The sequence below is a fragment of the Embiotoca jacksoni genome, unplaced genomic scaffold (genome assembly GCF_022577435.1).
Source record: "Embiotoca jacksoni isolate LCO1_2020_lvr unplaced genomic scaffold, fEmbJac1.0.p SCAF_106, whole genome shotgun sequence".
NCBI lineage: Eukaryota > Metazoa > Chordata > Actinopteri > Embiotocidae > Embiotoca > Embiotoca jacksoni.
Genome location: NW_027185237.1, coordinates 639,805 through 656,751, shown reverse-complemented (window position 1 = coordinate 656,751; position 16,947 = coordinate 639,805). Strand labels below are relative to the sequence as shown.

The 16,947-nt window shown below is 47.2% G+C and overlaps 2 protein-coding genes across 4 annotated transcripts; both read right to left on the bottom strand.

The window, feature by feature from the left end:
• Positions 1-589: 589 nt before the first annotated feature.
• On the bottom strand, positions 590-6,922 carry LOC138215089 (class I histocompatibility antigen, F10 alpha chain-like). Of its 2 annotated transcripts, none has more exons than XM_069177065.1 (2): positions 3,815-3,963; positions 590-2,815 (listed from the first exon to the last, which is right to left on the bottom strand). In XM_069177065.1, exons 1-2 carry the CDS (start codon positions 3,870-3,872, stop codon positions 1,782-1,784), a joined length of 1,092 nt encoding a protein of 363 aa, XP_069033166.1. In that variant the 5' UTR covers positions 3,873-3,963; the 3' UTR covers positions 590-1,781. The 2 variants fall into 2 exon arrangements, with proteins under 2 accessions (XP_069033166.1, XP_069033175.1); XM_069177074.1 differs by lacking the exon at positions 3,815-3,963 and adding an exon at positions 5,803-6,922 and having other exon boundaries at positions 591-2,815.
• Positions 6,923-10,297: 3,375 nt separating this feature from the next.
• On the bottom strand, positions 10,298-16,467 carry LOC138215078 (class I histocompatibility antigen, F10 alpha chain-like). 2 transcript variants are annotated; one of them, XM_069177044.1, is made up of 2 exons: positions 13,530-13,678; positions 10,298-12,530 (listed from the first exon to the last, which is right to left on the bottom strand). In XM_069177044.1, exons 1-2 carry the CDS (start codon positions 13,585-13,587, stop codon positions 11,497-11,499), a joined length of 1,092 nt encoding a protein of 363 aa, XP_069033145.1. In that variant the 5' UTR covers positions 13,588-13,678; the 3' UTR covers positions 10,298-11,496. The 2 variants fall into 2 exon arrangements, with proteins under 2 accessions (XP_069033145.1, XP_069033154.1); XM_069177053.1 differs by lacking the exon at positions 13,530-13,678 and adding an exon at positions 15,343-16,467 and having other exon boundaries at positions 10,300-12,530.
• Between the last annotated feature and the right edge of the window lie 480 nt (positions 16,468-16,947).

Genomic DNA, 16,947 nt, shown 5'->3' with positions numbered 1-16,947 from the left:
AGGAATACAGGCTCGCTAGCCAGATTAGCCACATAGCTCAGCGTTGGGCTATTATTTGAACGGCTAATTGCAGAACAAACACTTACTAACACCAAATGCACTTAAGAACATAAGTACAGCTATAAACGGAACCGTTTTACCACATAAATCCAAAGTTACAGTACTATGACATCATCAATGACTCGATCTGACCATACTGTCGGTCCTGCGTAGCATATACGATTAGCTCAACCGGAAACGGAAACAGTTCGCGGCGTTAAAATAAAGTTTCAAGATAAGAGCGTCGTAACCGTGTTGTCTCTGTCCATGAAGAATTCACAACAGTATTCGTTCCGTCTGTTTCTGCTTCTCAACTCTTTCACGTTCTCTACGGAAATACTTTGAACCAATCAGCATCCTTCAGTCAGCTGTCTCCGGGCAGATTAGAGAAGTTCTGAGCAGCCGGAGAAAGAAAGGTGTCACAGGTGAGTCATCAGGTTTGGTTCTACATTTTCTGAAGATAAATCTGATTTTAAAAACTTATTTCTGGAAAAGTTGGGAACATTTTTTAAATGCAATAAAAAAAATAAAAAAAATTAAAAAAAAGAAGCTGTGATTTGTTTTTTTAAACTGTCTTGAAACTTTATTTAACTGACAAAAATACAAAGAAAAAGATTTCCAGTGTTTAAACAAAAAAGGAATTTGATGCTTGAAACTTTAAAGCTGCAAATTTATGAAAGTTCATTTTGAAACTGACCTTTGACCTTTGATTACCAAAATCTATACATGTCAACCATATGTCCAAGTGAAGATCCCTCACGGCACTCCTGAGATTTTGTGTTGACAAGAATAGGAAACATGTGAGGTCACAGTGACCTTGACCTTTAACCCCTGACCACCAAAATGGTATCGGTTCGATATCGAGGCACGATGAACGTTTGGGACAAATTTGAGGAAATATCCTGGAGGCCTTCCTGAAATATTGTCTTACGGGACAGACTGGATGAGAGTAACGTGAGGTCACAGTGACCTTGAACTTTGACCTTGACAAAATCGTAACAGACAAACGGAGAACGTGAAATCAAACCGCTGGAGGCTTCAAACCGACCACGACGTCACCCGTCGGTTTGTGAGCTTCGAGTTCGGTGTTTTGGGCCGTCGCTATCTCGTTATTTGGAGCAGGAAGTGACCATATTTGGACGAGCTGGGGGAGGAGCCGGCGGTGGATCTGACCGATCTGATTGGAAACCTGACGATACTACGTCCCGCCCACCGATAGCTGTAACCTGACTGCACCACAGCCTGTCAATCAAACAGACACGCCCCCAAAAACAGGTCTTCTTGAATATTCTTTTCTAATGAATGAGGGATTATTTTCAGAAGGAGTTTATCTAATGACACCGTGATGATTGACTGATGGAGTCTTTGTTGGAGTCCCTAGTGGCCTTCAGTGGTATCACACTTTAAAGAAATTTGTCAATGGCCTCATTTTTCCGACCAGGAAGTTTTTGTCTATTTATATGCAGCCTGTGGTTGGAATAGAGTCAAAATAAGATGGTAAATTCCCCGTTTTTAAACATTCAACAGGTAAACTGTAACAGGTGAGGTGGTCGTGTTTCACTTCAACGGCTAAAACAAACATTTCTCAACACCAGATTACAGAGTTTTTACATCTTTTGCCTTCTAGCGGGCAGAATATCATGAAAAAGATTGAGGGAATGTGTAACATGTAAGTTTTGTAGCATGAGTCCAGTATTTCCAGAAGACAGTTCAGAGGGAGGTGCTGCAGGTGTTCCTGGCTGTTACTCCGGGCACTCACACGTCGCCGGGTCTGCTGCTGCAGCTCGGTCCTGGTCTTCGGCCTCCTCCTCCTGTGTTTCCATGGCGATGCCGTCCGACCTTGCCCTCCTCCTCCTCCACCACAGCACCACCACCACCAGCAGCACCAGCAGCAGAACGGCGACGGGAACGGAGACGACGGGAACTCTGTGCGAGCGCGAGAACTCGGCCCTCCAGCTCACCTCCATTCGGTTGTCGAGGCTCAGGTGAGACGCTGCACAGGTGTAGCTGTGTTTCCTCCGCAGCTCCTCGTCGTCAACCGTCAGCGTCTTCCTCACCTGGTAGAGGCCGTTGCCGTTGGGTAGCACCGAGCCGCCGGTCAGTTCGTCCTCGTCCACGGGCCGGCCGTCCCGCAGCAGCGTCAGGTTGATGTGGCGAGGGTAAAAGTCTGTGGCCAGGCAGGTGACTCGAGCTCCGCCCACCACCTGCTTCGTTAGGACGCGGACTCGAGGTCGAACCCGACGCATCACGAGGTTCTTCTCACGGTCCAGAAGGGTTTGAAGAAACCGTACACAGACCGGTACGTAGAAGTTGGTGAAGAGCGTCTGAGCGTACATCCTCTTCGACATGTCCAACCACATCTCCCAGCTGTTGCTGCCGGCGACCGTGAAGTGCGTCATGTTGTACATGATGCTTTCTACTTCCTGCCTGTTGTTGGCGTCCCTGACCATGCTGAACACCGGCTGCCCGTCCAGAACCTCACAGCCCACCAGCATCTGATGGACGACGACTCCTGTCAGGTTGAACTTCTGCTTGGACCAATTAAGTTTCTCCCTCATGCTGGAGATAATAAACTGCAGCACAGACGTGTCATCCTGGCCCAGATCAAGCTCCGCCTCCTTCTCACCTCCACCCCCGACCCTCATCGCCCGGTCCATCGTGGAGTCATAGTAACCAACCTGGATGTCGTCCAGCATCAGGACAGCAGTGAACTCTGGAAACACAGTTGACCCTGAGATGGACGAAGCCAACGCCCACGTTGAGTGTCGTCCTGAAACTGATGGGAACAAAGCATTATGGGTAAATGGGAAACATCAATTTAATAATGTTTACATAACTACTTTTACATTTATACGTTTGTCAGACACTATAATCTGTAGTTCCTGTCTCTGCCTGTAGAGGACAGTATTCCTCCACTTCCTGTCTCTGCCTGAAGAGGACAGTGTTCCTCTAATTCCTGTCTCTGCCTGAAGAGGACAGTGTTCCTCTAATTCCTGTCTCTGCCTGTAGAGGACAGTGTTCCTGTAGTTCCTGTCTCTGTCTGTAGAGGACAGTGTTCCTCTTGTTCCTGTCTCTGCCTGTAGAGGACAGTGTTCCTGTAGTTCCTGTCTCTGTCTGTAGAGGACAGTGTTCCTCTAGTTCCCGTCTCTGCCTGTAGAGGACAGTGTTCCTGTAGTTCCTGTCTCTGCCTGTAGAGGACAGTGTTCCTCTAGTTCCCGTCTCTACCTGTAGAGGACAGTGTTCCTGTAGTTCCCGTCTCTGTCTGTAGAGGACAGTGTTCCTGTAGTTCCTGTCTCTGCCTGTAGAGGACAGTGTTCCTGTAGTTCCTGTCTCTGCCTGTAGAGGACAGTGTTCCTCTAGTTCCTGTCTCTGCCTGTAGAGGACAGTGTTCCTGTAGTTCCCGTCTCTGCCTGTAGAGGACAGTGTTCCTGTAGTTCCTGTCTCTGCCTGTAGAGGACAGTGTTCCTGTAGTTCCTGTCTCTGCCTGTAGAGGACAGTGTTCCTGTAGTTCCTGTCTCTGCCTGTAGGGGACAGTGTTCCTCTAGTTCCTTTGCATTACTTCAGCAGCAGCTTTAAAACGTAAAAGTTCTAAAAACATCAAAGTCTGTAGGACATGATGACACATCTCAATGTTATGACCTCTTAGAAACAAAACAATAAGTCATTAAAATGATGAATCATCAAAATAATTGATAAAGATCAGACATGAACAGACCGGTGAGCCTTCGTAAAAACACTGAAGCACAGAAACTTGTTTACAGCAGAATTTCAGTACCTGAACTCGTCGTCTGGAGGAGGAACAGAGACACAAACATCAGCTGGAAGACCAACATATCGATTAATCTGAATCTGATCGATCTGTATTAGAAAATATTGATTAATCTGAATCTGTATTCGTTCCGTCTGTTTCTGCTTCTCAACTCTTTCACTTTCTCCCCGTAAATACTTTGAACCAATCAGCATCCTTCAGTCAGCTGTCTCCGGGCAGATTAAAAGAGTTCTGAACAGCCAGAGAAAGAAAGGTGTCACAGGCGTCGTGCTCAGCTGTAATTTACTGTTCAACCTACAGGGGGCGCTGATGCTCTGATTTACAGAAGTTACAAACTGTTCCTCACTTTGTTTCTGTGTCTGAGAGTGAACTGCCTGTGTGTGTGTGTGTGTGTGTGTTAGTCTGTGTGTGTGTGTGATTGTGTGTGTGTGTGTATGAGTGTGTGTGTGTGTCTGTATGTGTGTGTGTCTGTGTGTGTGTGTGTGTGTGTGTGTATGAGTGTGTGTGTGTGTGATTGTGTGTGTGTGTATGTTTGTGTGTGTGTATGAGTGTGTGTGTGTGTGTGTGTCTGTATGTGTGTGTGTGTGTGTGTGTATGAGTGTGTGTGTGTGTATGTTTGTGTGTGTGTGTGTGTCTGTATGTGTGTGTGTGTGTGTGTGTGTGTATGAGTGTGTGTGTGTGTGTGTGTGTGTGTGTGTGTGTGTGTGTGTGTGTGTGTGTGTGTGTACATAAACACACACACACACACACACTCATCGACTCTTTTTCTTGAGGAAACTTCGATCCTTCATTGTGTGCAGCGAGATGTTGGAGATGTTCTACCATCTGTTGTGGCCAGTGAACTGTACTTCTAGTAGTCTGCTGGGGGAGCAGCATTGGAGCCGGAGACACCAACAGACTTAACAAACTGGTGAAGAAGGCCGGCTCCATCATCGACTACAAACTGGACAGCCTGGAAAAGGTGGTGGAGAGGAGGACGCTGAGGAAACTATTATCCATATTGGATAATCCTGACCACCCTCTCCACCTGCTGCAGGGACAGAGGAGGACGTTCTCCAAAAGATTCCTCCAGCTGCTGTCACAAGGACAGATACAGGAGATCATTCCTGATACAGGAGATCATTCCAGATACAGGAGATCATTCCTGATACAGGAGATCATTCCTGATACAGGAGATCATTCCTGATACAGGAGATCATTCCAGATACAGGAGATCATTCCTGATACAGGAGATCATTCCTGATACAGGAGATCATTCCTGATACAGGAGATCATTCCTGATACAGGAGATCATTCCAGATACAGGAGATCATTCCTGATACAGGAGATCATTCCTGATACAGGAGATCATTCCTGATACAGGAGATCATTCCTGATACAGGAGATCATTCCAGATACAGGAGATCATTCCTGATACAGATACTCTAATAAAACCACAAAGTGAAAGCAAAAGAATGAAACAGCTTATTGCATGTTCTTTCTTGAATGTAATGTTTTACATTATGGACTACATGCAGAAGTTAGTAATCCATATTATGGATGAGAAACTTAACTTTTAGGTTATTAGTTTTGCAGGAATGTGCAAATTCCACAATGTTCCTGGCGGGAATTGAACCTGATACCTTCAGACAGAGAGACGACAACGCTGACAGGTTCACCACTATGCTGGCTTCCATAACTTGAACGGAAGTCAGATTTATAGCATGTCGTGCAACATATGACTTTTTGATCATATTTCAGATGACATGTTATAGTATGACTTTTTTATGACTTTTTGGAGTATGACCTTTTTCTGAACTGACATGTCTCAAGTTACTTCTCACTGAGGCAACTCAACCAGTAAACAATGAAAAAAAAGTCTCTTTTGGACTTTATTTTTTTACCTTTGGTTTGTGGCTGTGGCTTACCCTTACAGGGACTCGCCTTAGGAGGTCTCGACCTCTGTGAACCTCGTGTGTTACTTTGGCAGGTAAACCGTGAACCATCTGTGTTACCTCGGCGGGGCTCGAACCCGTGTCTTCAGGAGGTCGTTTCCAGCTGGCAGTTGGCGTCGTAGACCGCAGGCCTCCTCCGGTCCGATTAATCTGAATCTGATCGATCTGTATTTGTTGGGGATTCGACCCAAGAGACTGGTGTAAAGATGAGTATTGACCACTACAGGGTTCCAGTCAGAGAACAGACATCTGATGGTTCCACACGTTACTGGATTGAGTTTAGCACAAAGTATTATAACTTGGAGACAGATGGAAAGATGGAATGATTGACAGGTGGAATGATTGACAGATGGAGTTTCTGAAATAAACACAGAAAGTGAATTACAGAACTGAATTATCAGCAATAGTTAACCTTAATTAAGCATTAATACACATTCACAGGAATACAGGCTCGCTAGCCAGATTAGCCACTTAGCTCAGCGTTGGGCTATTATTTGAACGGCTAATTGCATAACAAACACTTACTAACACTAAATGCACTTAAGAACATAAGTACAGCTATAAAAGGAACCGTTTACCACATAAATCCAAAGTTACAGTACTATGACATCATCAATGACTCGATCTGACTATACTGTCGGTCCTGCGTAGCATATACGATTAGCGCAACCGGAGGTGGAAACAGTTCGCGGCGTCAAAATAAAGTTTCAAGATAAGAGCGTCGTAACCGTGTTGTCTCTGTCCATGAAGAATTGGCAACAGCCGCCCCCACATTTGAGCAGCAAATGTGAAATAACAGGAATTCTTCATGCATCATTAGCATCATCCTTGAGCTCAGGGAGCTGGATCAGATGAGCAACTGGTCTTGTGTAGACTTTACTGTTCACCAGGACCTCTGCGGTCCTGATACATCCGTCCTGACTAGGGACTGTCTTACAAACCTTCCCAATGGGCCACCGAGCCCTGGGAAGCGATGGGTCAATGATCAGAACGACTGAACCCACAGTGATGTTATCAGCGGCCTTCTGCCACTTCTGCCGTGTTTAAAGAGTGGGCAGATAGTTCTGTGTGAACTGGATCCAAAACTGGTCCACAAGTGTTTGACAGTAGCGCCATCTCCGTCTTCCCATGCCTGCGGGGACATAGGCCACTTGAGGCAGCGATGCATCCCCCCGCCCCATGAGAAGGATGTTAGGAGTGATGGGGTCAGGGTCAGCAATATCAGCTGACACATACCCTAGTGGTTTCGAGTTTAGGATCCCTTCGACCTCCACTAAGGTCGTGTAGAGGACGTCTTCGGAGACTGACTGGCCTCCAACTGCAGCTTGAAGGCCGGCTTTTATGGAACGAACCTCTCTCTCCCATACTCCACCGAAGTGAGGAGCGCTCAGTGGGTTGAACTTGAAGTCGATCCGGTATTCCATCAGTTGTTCCTTCAACTGTGGTTCCATGGCTGCGAAAGCCTCACGGAGTTCTCGCTCAGTGCCACGGAAATTGGTACCGCAGTCTGATAGTATCTCCTTCGGTCTGCTGCGCCTCGCGATGAATCGACGAAGAGCAAGGAGGAAGGCATCTACATCCAGAGAGTTGAGGAGTTCAATGTGGATGCTGCAGGTCTTGAGACACTTAAAGATGGCACCCCAGTGCTTTTCCGTCCTCCTGCCTATCTTGACCAGGTAAGGGCCAAAACAGTCGACACCTGTTGAGTAGAAAGGTGGACAGAGGAGCTGGAGGCGCTGTGGTGGCAGGTCCGCCATCTGCAGGACTTTGGGCTGAGCTCGCCAGCGTTGGCAGGATGGACACCTGAGCTGGTGGTGTCTGACAGCTTGCCGTCCTCGCAAGATCCAATACTGCCTTCGCAGTTCTGCAAACACCCGCTCCGTACCCGGATGGAGCAGACGTTCGTCCATGTGTTTGATGAGGAGCTTCGTTGCTTCGTCTACTTGTTCTGTGTCCTCCTCTCCTCACCTCCCGTGGCCACGCCCCTCACTGGTCCCAGCAGCTGCAGCCACTCACCCCTGATCACCACCTGCAGATGTGCTGCATCTCCCTGATCACTTCCCCGGACTATATGTACCCTGCCGCTGCACAACTCTGGTTGTCAGTTCATGTGTTAGTCACCCGTCCGTCCTCCGTCTGTTCTCCGTCCGTCCTGTTCCTTCTGTTCCTCCTGCAGAGCTCCCTGTCGGAGACACCAGTCGATGGAGTTGCCCTCCCGACTCGGAGGATTATAGACTCTGTTTCTTCCAGCGGTCCTGTCCGCTGGTCTGCCGGCTGCCCTGCCAGCCGTGTCTCCCTGGATCTGTCGGTTGATTTGCCCTCCCGACTGGAAGCAAGTGGACACGATAGGTGCCACCTTTTTGTTTGTTTGTTTGTTTTTGTTTATTGCAATAAAGACTGTATTTTGGAACCGATACCCGAGTCTGTGAGCCTGCATTTGGGTCCTGGTAAACACCACCACATAACAGCTTAACATGTTCGAGTAGCACGTGATATTTGTACTTCTAAGACAGTTCTGTATGAGGCTCAAGCAGGTTATCTACAGCCAGCTTCAGATTAGCAAACTCCTTTTCGCTGTCAGTGGAGAAGTCTGGGATTTTGGGTGTTGGCACATCGTATGCAGAGCGGTGTGGCAGACCAGGGCTGTGTGGGGTCACAGTCTGACCTGATGGCAGCTGCATCTGATGAACTGTAGATGAGTTACCTCTGGGGACAGGTAGAGTCTGCTCGAGTGCTGGTGTTGATGAAGGCACTGGAGCATAGTGAGTTGGACCATAGTTGGAAGAGGCGTGAGGCATCACTTGTGGTGAGTGGTAATGCTGTGCGGCTGGATAGCTGTAAGAGACCGCTATAGGCTCATGGACCGGAGCAGGAGCAATCAACTGTCCACGTACTTGTCCTGTATCTCCACAGGAGCGAGGCAGCCCTGAGGCATGAGGCTGCAATGGGTCTGGCCTGGTAGGGTACTGCTGGACCAGAGGAGGTGTCATCATGCCTGATGACATTACAGAACACGAGGAGCCCGAACGCTCCGATGAGGCTGGAAGAACAGAATTTAGTCTCTGTTCTCCTGCTATAGGAGTGGAGGCTCTAACTTCGGTCTCGACCTCTGGTCTCCAAGACGTGTGTCCTGTTATAGGTCCACCAGCCTGAGGCTCCGTGTCCTTAGCCAGCTCCTCTGGCGTTGAAAGCGAGCGACTTGGGGAGAAGAGAGACATCTGGGGTTGAGGGAGATGAGGGTGTTGATGGGGGGTGGTGCTCTTCCTGGTGTCATTACCTTCATCCATCTGTTCTTCCATCAGGAAGGAAGTGATGTGCTCCAGCAGCTCCTGACGACAACGTCTGGTTTCATACTGCTGGAGTTTGTGTGTCAGTTGAACCACTTCAGCGTCCTCTTCCTTCTCATTCCTAGAGATGGATTCGATGAGTCGTTTCAGTGAAGTGGTGTTCAGCAGGACATCGGAGCTCGGGCTGTGTGAGGCTGGACGTCTGTCCAGATAAGAGGCTGCATCCTCTGCTCCTCTGTAGAGTGGGAGGGAAGGGCAGGTCGCTGTGGACTGTAGGCGAGGACGTAGTCCTCAAGATGTTTGGGGACGCGATGATGTCTCACATGACGCTGTTGATCTTCGAAATGAGGCTGTTGGGTAAATCTATCTTCAGATGCCATCTTCTGTGGTAGTCAATTAATCCGGCTCGAAGGACCATTTGTTGGGGATTCGACCCAAGAGGCTGGTGTACAGATGAGTATTGACCACTACAGGGTTCCAGTCAGAGAACAGACATCTGATGGTTCCACACGTTACTGGATTGAGTTTAGCACACAGTATTATAACTTGGAGACAGATGGAAAGATGGAATGATTGACAGGTGGAATGATTGACAGATGGAGTTTCTGAAATAAACGCAGAAAGTGAATTACAGAACTGAATTATCAGCAATAGTTAACCTTAATTAAGCATTAATACACATTCACAGGAATACAGGCTCGCTAGCCAGATTAGCCACATAGCTCAGCGTTGGGCTATTATTTGAACGGCTAATTGCAGAACAAACACTTACTAACACCAAATGCACTTAAGAACATAAGTACAGCTATAAACGGAACCGTTTTACCACATAAATCCAAAGTTACAGTACTATGACATCATCAATGACTCGATCTGACCATACTGTCGGTCCTGCGTAGCATATACGATTAGCTCAACCGGAAACGGAAACAGTTCGCGGCGTTAAAATAAAGTTTCAAGATAAGAGCGTCGTAACCGTGTTGTCTCTGTCCATGAAGAATTCACAACAGTATTCGTTCCGTCTGTTTCTGCTTCTCAACTCTTTCACGTTCTCTACGGAAATACTTTGAACCAATCAGCATCCTTCAGTCAGCTGTCTCCGGGCAGATTAGAGAAGTTCTGAGCAGCCGGAGAAAGAAAGGTGTCACAGGTGAGTCATCAGGTTTGGTTCTACATTTTCTGAAGATAAATCTGATTTTAAAAACTTATTTCTGGAAAAGTTGGGAACATTTTTTAAATGCAATAAAAAAAATAAAAAAAATTAAAAAAAAGAAGCTGTGATTTGTTTTTTTAAACTGTCTTGAAACTTTATTTAACTGACAAAAATACAAAGAAAAAGATTTCCAGTGTTTAAACAAAAAAGGAATTTGATGCTTGAAACTTTAAAGCTGCAAATTTATGAAAGTTCATTTTGAAACTGACCTTTGACCTTTGATTACCAAAATCTATACATGTCATCCATATGTCCAAGTGAAGATCCCTCACGGCACTCCTGAGATTTTGTGTTGACAAGAATAGGAAACATGTGAGGTCACAGTGACCTTGACCTTTAACCCCTGACCACCAAAATGGTATCGGTTCGATATCGAGGCACGATGAACGTTTGGGACAAATTTGAGGAAATATCCTGGAGGCCTTCCTGAAATATTGTCTTACGGGACAGACTGGATGAGAGTAACGTGAGGTCACAGTGACCTTGAACTTTGACCTTGACAAAATCGTAACAGACAAACGGAGAACGTGAAATCAAACCGCTGGAGGCTTCAAACCGACCACGACGTCACCCGTCGGTTTGTGAGCTTCGAGTTCGGTGTTTTGGGCCGTCGCTATCTCGTTATTTGGAGCAGGAAGTGACCATATTTGGACGAGCTGGGGGAGGAGCCGGCGGTGGATCTGACCGATCTGATTGGAAACCTGACGATACTACGTCCCGCCCACCGATAGCTGTAACCTGACTGCACCACAGCCTGTCAATCAAACAGACACGCCCCCAAAAACAGGTCTTCTTGAATATTCTTTTCTAATGAATGAGGGATTATTTTCAGAAGGAGTTTATCTAATGACACCGTGATGATTGACTGATGGAGTCTTTGTTGGAGCCCCTAGTGGCCTTCAGTGGTATCACACTTTAAAGAAATTTGTCAATGGCCTCATTTTTCCGACCAGGAAGTTTTTGTCTATTTATATGCAGCCTGTGGTTGGAATAGAGTCAAAATAAGATGGTAAATTCCCCGTTTTTAAACATTCAACAGGTAAACTGTAACAGGTGAGGTGGTCGTGTTTCACTTCAACGGCTAAAACAAACATTTCTCAACACCAGATTACAGAGTTTTTACATCTTTTGCCTTCTAGCGGGCAGAATATCATGAAAAAGATTGAGGGAATGTGTAACATGTAAGTTTTGTAGCATGAGTCCAGTATTTCCAGAAGACAGTTCAGAGGGAGGTGCTGCAGGTGTTCCTGGTTGTTACTCCGGGCTCTCACGCGTCGCCGGGTCTGCTGCTGCAGCTCGGTCCTGGTCTTCGGCCTCCTCCTCCTGTGTTTCCATGGCGATGCCGTCCGACCTTGCCCTCCTCCTCCTCCACCACAGCACCACCACCACCAGCAGCACCAGCAGCAGAACGGCGACGGGAACGGAGACGACGGGAACTCTGTGTGAGCGCGAGAACTCGGCCCTCCAGCTCACCTCCATTCGGTTGTCGAGGCTCAGGTGAGACGCTGCACAGGTGTAGCTGTGTTTCCTCCGCAGCTCCTCGTCGTCAACCGTCAGCGTCTTCCTCACCTGGTAGAGGCCGTTGCCGTTGGGTAGCACCGAGCCGCCGGTCAGTTCGTCCTCGTCCACGGGCCGGCCGTCCCGCAGCAGCGTCAGGTTGATGTGGCGAGGGTAAAAGTCTGTGGCCAGGCAGGTGACTCGAGCTCCGCCCACCACCTGCTTCGTTAGGACGCGGACTCGAGGTCGAACCCGGCGCATCACGAGGTTCTTCTCACGGTCCAGAAGGGTTTGAAGAAACCGTACACAGACCGGTACGTAGAAGTTGGTGAAGAGCGTCTGAGCGTACATCCTCTTCGACATGTCCAACCACATCTCCCAGCTGTTGCTGCCGGCGACCGTGAAGTGCGTCATGTTGTACATGATGCTTTCTACTTCCTGCCTGTTGTTGGCGTCCCTGACCATGCTGAACACCGGCTGCCCGTCCAGAACCTCACAGCCCACCAGCATCTGATGGACGACGACTCCTGTCAGGTTGAACTTCTGCTTGGACCAATTAAGTTTCTCCCTCATGCTGGAGATAATAAACTGCAGCACAGACGTGTCATCCTGGCCCAGATCAAGCTCCGCCTCCTTCTCACCTCCACCCCCGACCCTCATCGCCCGGTCCATCGTGGAGTCATAGTAACCAACCTGGATGTCGTCCAGCATCAGGACAGCAGTGAACTCTGGAAACACAGTTGACCCTGAGATGGACGAAGCCAACGCCCACGTTGAGTGTCGTCCTGAAACTGATGGGAACAAAGCATTATGGGTAAATGGGAAACATCAATTTAATAATGTTTACATAACTACTTTTACATTTATACGTTTGTCAGACACTATAATCTGTAGTTCCTGTCTCTGCCTGTAGAGGACAGTATTCCTCCACTTCCTGTCTCTGCCTGAAGAGGACAGTGTTCCTCTAATTCCTGTCTCTGCCTGAAGAGGACAGTGTTCCTCTAATTCCTGTCTCTGCCTGTAGAGGACAGTGTTCCTGTAGTTCCTGTCTCTGTCTGTAGAGGACAGTGTTCCTCTTGTTCCTGTCTCTGCCTGTAGAGGACAGTGTTCCTGTAGTTCCTGTCTCTGTCTGTAGAGGACAGTGTTCCTCTAGTTCCCGTCTCTGCCTGTAGAGGACAGTGTTCCTGTAGTTCCTGTCTCTGCCTGTAGAGGACAGTGTTCCTCTAGTTCCCGTCTCTACCTGTAGAGGACAGTGTTCCTGTAGTTCCCGTCTCTGTCTGTAGAGGACAGTGTTCCTGTAGTTCCTGTCTCTGCCTGTAGAGGACAGTGTTCCTGTAGTTCCTGTCTCTGCCTGTAGAGGACAGTGTTCCTCTAGTTCCTGTCTCTGCCTGTAGAGGACAGTGTTCCTGTAGTTCCCGTCTCTGCCTGTAGAGGACAGTGTTCCTGTAGTTCCTGTCTCTGCCTGTAGAGGACAGTGTTCCTGTAGTTCCTGTCTCTGCCTGTAGAGGACAGTGTTCCTGTAGTTCCTGTCTCTGCCTGTAGGGGACAGTGTTCCTCTAGTTCCTTTGCATTACTTCAGCAGCAGCTTTAAAACGTAAAAGTTCTAAAAACATCAAAGTCTGTAGGACATGATGACACATCTCAATGTTATGACCTCTTAGAAACAAAACAATAAGTCATTAAAATGATGAATCATCAAAATAATTGATAAAGATCAGACATGAACAGACCGGTGAGCCTTCGTAAAAACACTGAAGCACAGAAACTTGTTTACAGCAGAATTTCAGTACCTGAACTCGTCGTCTGGAGGAGGAACAGAGACACAAACATCAGCTGGAAGACCAACATATCGATTAATCTGAATCTGATCGATCTGTATTAGAAAATATTGATTAATCTGAATCTGTATTCGTTCCGTCTGTTTCTGCTTCTCAACTCTTTCACTTTCTCCCCGTAAATACTTTGAACCAATCAGCATCCTTCAGTCAGCTGTCTCCGGGCAGATTAAAAGAGTTCTGAACAGCCAGAGAAAGAAAGGTGTCACAGGCGTCGTGCTCAGCTGTAATTTACTGTTCAACCTACAGGGGGCGCTGATGCTCTGATTTACAGAAGTTACAAACTGTTCCTCACTTTGTTTCTGTGTCTGAGAGTGAACTGCCTGTGTGTGTGTGTGTGTGTGTGTTAGTCTGTGTGTGTGTGATTGTGTGTGTGTGTGTATGAGTGTGTGTGTGTGTCTGTATGTGTGTGTGTCTGTGTGTGTGTGTGTGTGTGTGTGTATGAGTGTGTGTGTGTGTGATTGTGTGTGTGTGTATGTTTGTGTGTGTGTATGAGTGTGTGTGTGTGTGTGTGTCTGTATGTGTGTGTGTGTGTGTGTATGAGTGTGTGTGTGTGTATGTTTGTGTGTGTGTGTGTGTCTGTATGTGTGTGTGTGTGTGTGTGTGTGTATGAGTGTGTGTGTGTGTGTGTGTGTGTGTGTGTGTGTGTGTGTGTGTGTGTGTGTGTGTGTACATAAACACACACACACACACACACTCATCGACTCTTTTTCTTGAGGAAACTTCGATCCTTCATTGTGTGCAGCGAGATGTTGGAGATGTTCTACCATCTGTTGTGGCCAGTGAACTGTACTTCTAGTAGTCTGCTGGGGGAGCAGCATTGGAGCCGGAGACACCAACAGACTTAACAAACTGGTGAAGAAGGCCGGCTCCATCATCGACTACAAACTGGACAGCCTGGAAAAGGTGGTGGAGAGGAGGACGCTGAGGAAACTATTATCCATATTGGATAATCCTGACCACCCTCTCCACCTGCTGCAGGGACAGAGGAGGACGTTCTCCAAAAGATTCCTCCAGCTGCTGTCACAAGGACAGATACAGGAGATCATTCCTGATACAGGAGATCATTCCAGATACAGGAGATCATTCCTGATACAGGAGATCATTCCTGATACAGGAGATCATTCCTGATACAGGAGATCATTCCTGATACAGGAGATCATTCCAGATACAGGAGATCATTCCTGATACAGATACTCTAATAAAACCACAAAGTGAAAGCAAAAGAATGAAACAGCTTATTGCATGTTCTTTCTTGAATGTAATGTTTTACATTATGGACTACATGCAGAAGTTAGTAATCCATATTATGGATGAGAAACTTAACTTTTAGGTTATTAGTTTTGCAGGAATGTGCAAATTCCACAATGTTCCTGGCGGGAATTGAACCTGATACCTTCAGACAGAGAGACGACAACGCTGACAGGTTCACCACTATGCTGGCTTCCATAACTTGAACGGAAGTCAGATTTATAGCATGTCGTGCAACATATGACTTTTTGATCATATTTCAGATGACATGTTATAGTATGACTTTTTTATGACTTTTTGGAGTATGACCTTTTTCTGAACTGACATGTCTCAAGTTACTTCTCACTGAGGCAACTCAACCAGTAAACAATGAAAAAAAAGTCTCTTTTGGACTTTATTTTTTTACCTTTGGTTTGTGGCTGTGGCTTACCCTTACAGGGACTCGCCTTAGGAGGTCTCGACCTCTGTGAACCTCGTGTGTTACTTTGGCAGGTAAACCGTGAACCATCTGTGTTACCTCGGCGGGGCTCGAACCCGTGTCTTCAGGAGGTCGTTTCCAGCTGGCAGTTGGCGTCGTAGACCGCAGGCCTCCTCCGGTCCGATTAATCTGAATCTGATCGATCTGTATTTGTTGGGGATTCGACCCAAGAGACTGGTGTAAAGATGAGTATTGACCACTACAGGGTTCCAGTCAGAGAACAGACATCTGATGGTTCCACACGTTACTGGATTGAGTTTAGCACAAAGTATTATAACTTGGAGACAGATGGAAAGATGGAATGATTGACAGGTGGAATGATTGACAGATGGAGTTTCTGAAATAAACACAGAAAGTGAATTACAGAACTGAATTATCAGCAATAGTTAACCTTAATTAAGCATTAATACACATTCACAGGAATACAGGCTCGCTAGCCAGATTAGCCACTTAGCTCAGCGTTGGGCTATTATTTGAACGGCTAATTGCATAACAAACACTTACTAACACTAAATGCACTTAAGAACATAAGTACAGCTATAAAAGGAACCGTTTACCACATAAATCCAAAGTTACAGTACTATGACATCATCAATGACTCGATCTGACTATACTGTCGGTCCTGCGTAGCATATACGATTAGCGCAACCGGAGGTGGAAACAGTTCGCGGCGTCAAAATAAAGTTTCAAGATAAGAGCGTCGTAACCGTGTTGTCTCTGTCCATGAAGAATTGGCAACAGCCGCCCCCACATTTGAGCAGCAAATGTGAAATAACAGGAATTCTTCATGCATCATTAGCATCATCCTTGAGCTCAGGGAGCTGGATCAGATGAGCAACTGGTCTTGTGTAGACTTTACTGTTCACCAGGACCTCTGCGGTCCTGATACATCCGTCCTGACTAGGGACTGTCTTACAAACCTTCCCAATGGGCCACCGAGCCCTGGGAAGCGATGGGTCAATGATCAGAACGACTGAACCCACAGTGATGTTATCAGCGGCCTTCTGCCACTTCTGCCGTGTTTAAAGAGTGGGCAGATAGTTCTGTGTGAACTGGATCCAAAACTGGTCCACAAGTGTTTGACAGTAGCGCCATCTCCGTCTTCCCATGCCTGCGGGGACATAGGCCACTTGAGGCAGCGATGCATCCCCCCGCCCCATGAGAAGGATGTTAGGAGTGATGGGGTCAGGGTCAGCAATATCAGCTGACACATACCCTAGTGGTTTCGAGTTTAGGATCCCTTCGACCTCCACTAAGGTCGTGTAGAGGACGTCTTCGGAGACTGACTGGCCTCCAACTGCAGCTTGAAGGCCGGCTTTTATGGAACGAACCTCTCTCTCCCATACTCCACCGAAGTGAGGAGCGCTCAGTGGGTTGAACTTGAAGTCGATCCGGTATTCCATCAGTTGTTCCTTCAACTGTGGTTCCATGGCTGCGAAAGCCTCACGGAGTTCTCGCTCAGTGCCACGGAAATTGGTACCGCAGTCTGATAGTATCTCCTTCGGTCTGCTGCGCCTCGCGATGAATCGACGAAGAGCAAGGAGGAAGGCATCTACATCCAGAGAGTTGAGGAGTTCAATGTGGATGCTGCAGGTCTTGAGACACTTAAAGATGGCACCCCAGTGCTTTTCCGTCCTCCTGCCT

Bases quoted from the DNA above. Each gene is read 5' to 3' on its own strand.
- LOC138215078 (XM_069177044.1), bottom strand. From the start codon at position 13,587: ATGTTGGTCTTCCAGCTGATGTTTGTGTCTCTGTTCCTCCTCCAGACG. The intron at 12,531-13,529 runs GTACTGAAATTC...TGTTCCCATCAG, and splicing joins CCTCCAGACGACGAGTTCAG to TTTCAGGACGACACTCAACG.
- LOC138215089 (XM_069177065.1), bottom strand. From the start codon at position 3,872: ATGTTGGTCTTCCAGCTGATGTTTGTGTCTCTGTTCCTCCTCCAGACG. The intron at 2,816-3,814 runs GTACTGAAATTC...TGTTCCCATCAG, and splicing joins CCTCCAGACGACGAGTTCAG to TTTCAGGACGACACTCAACG.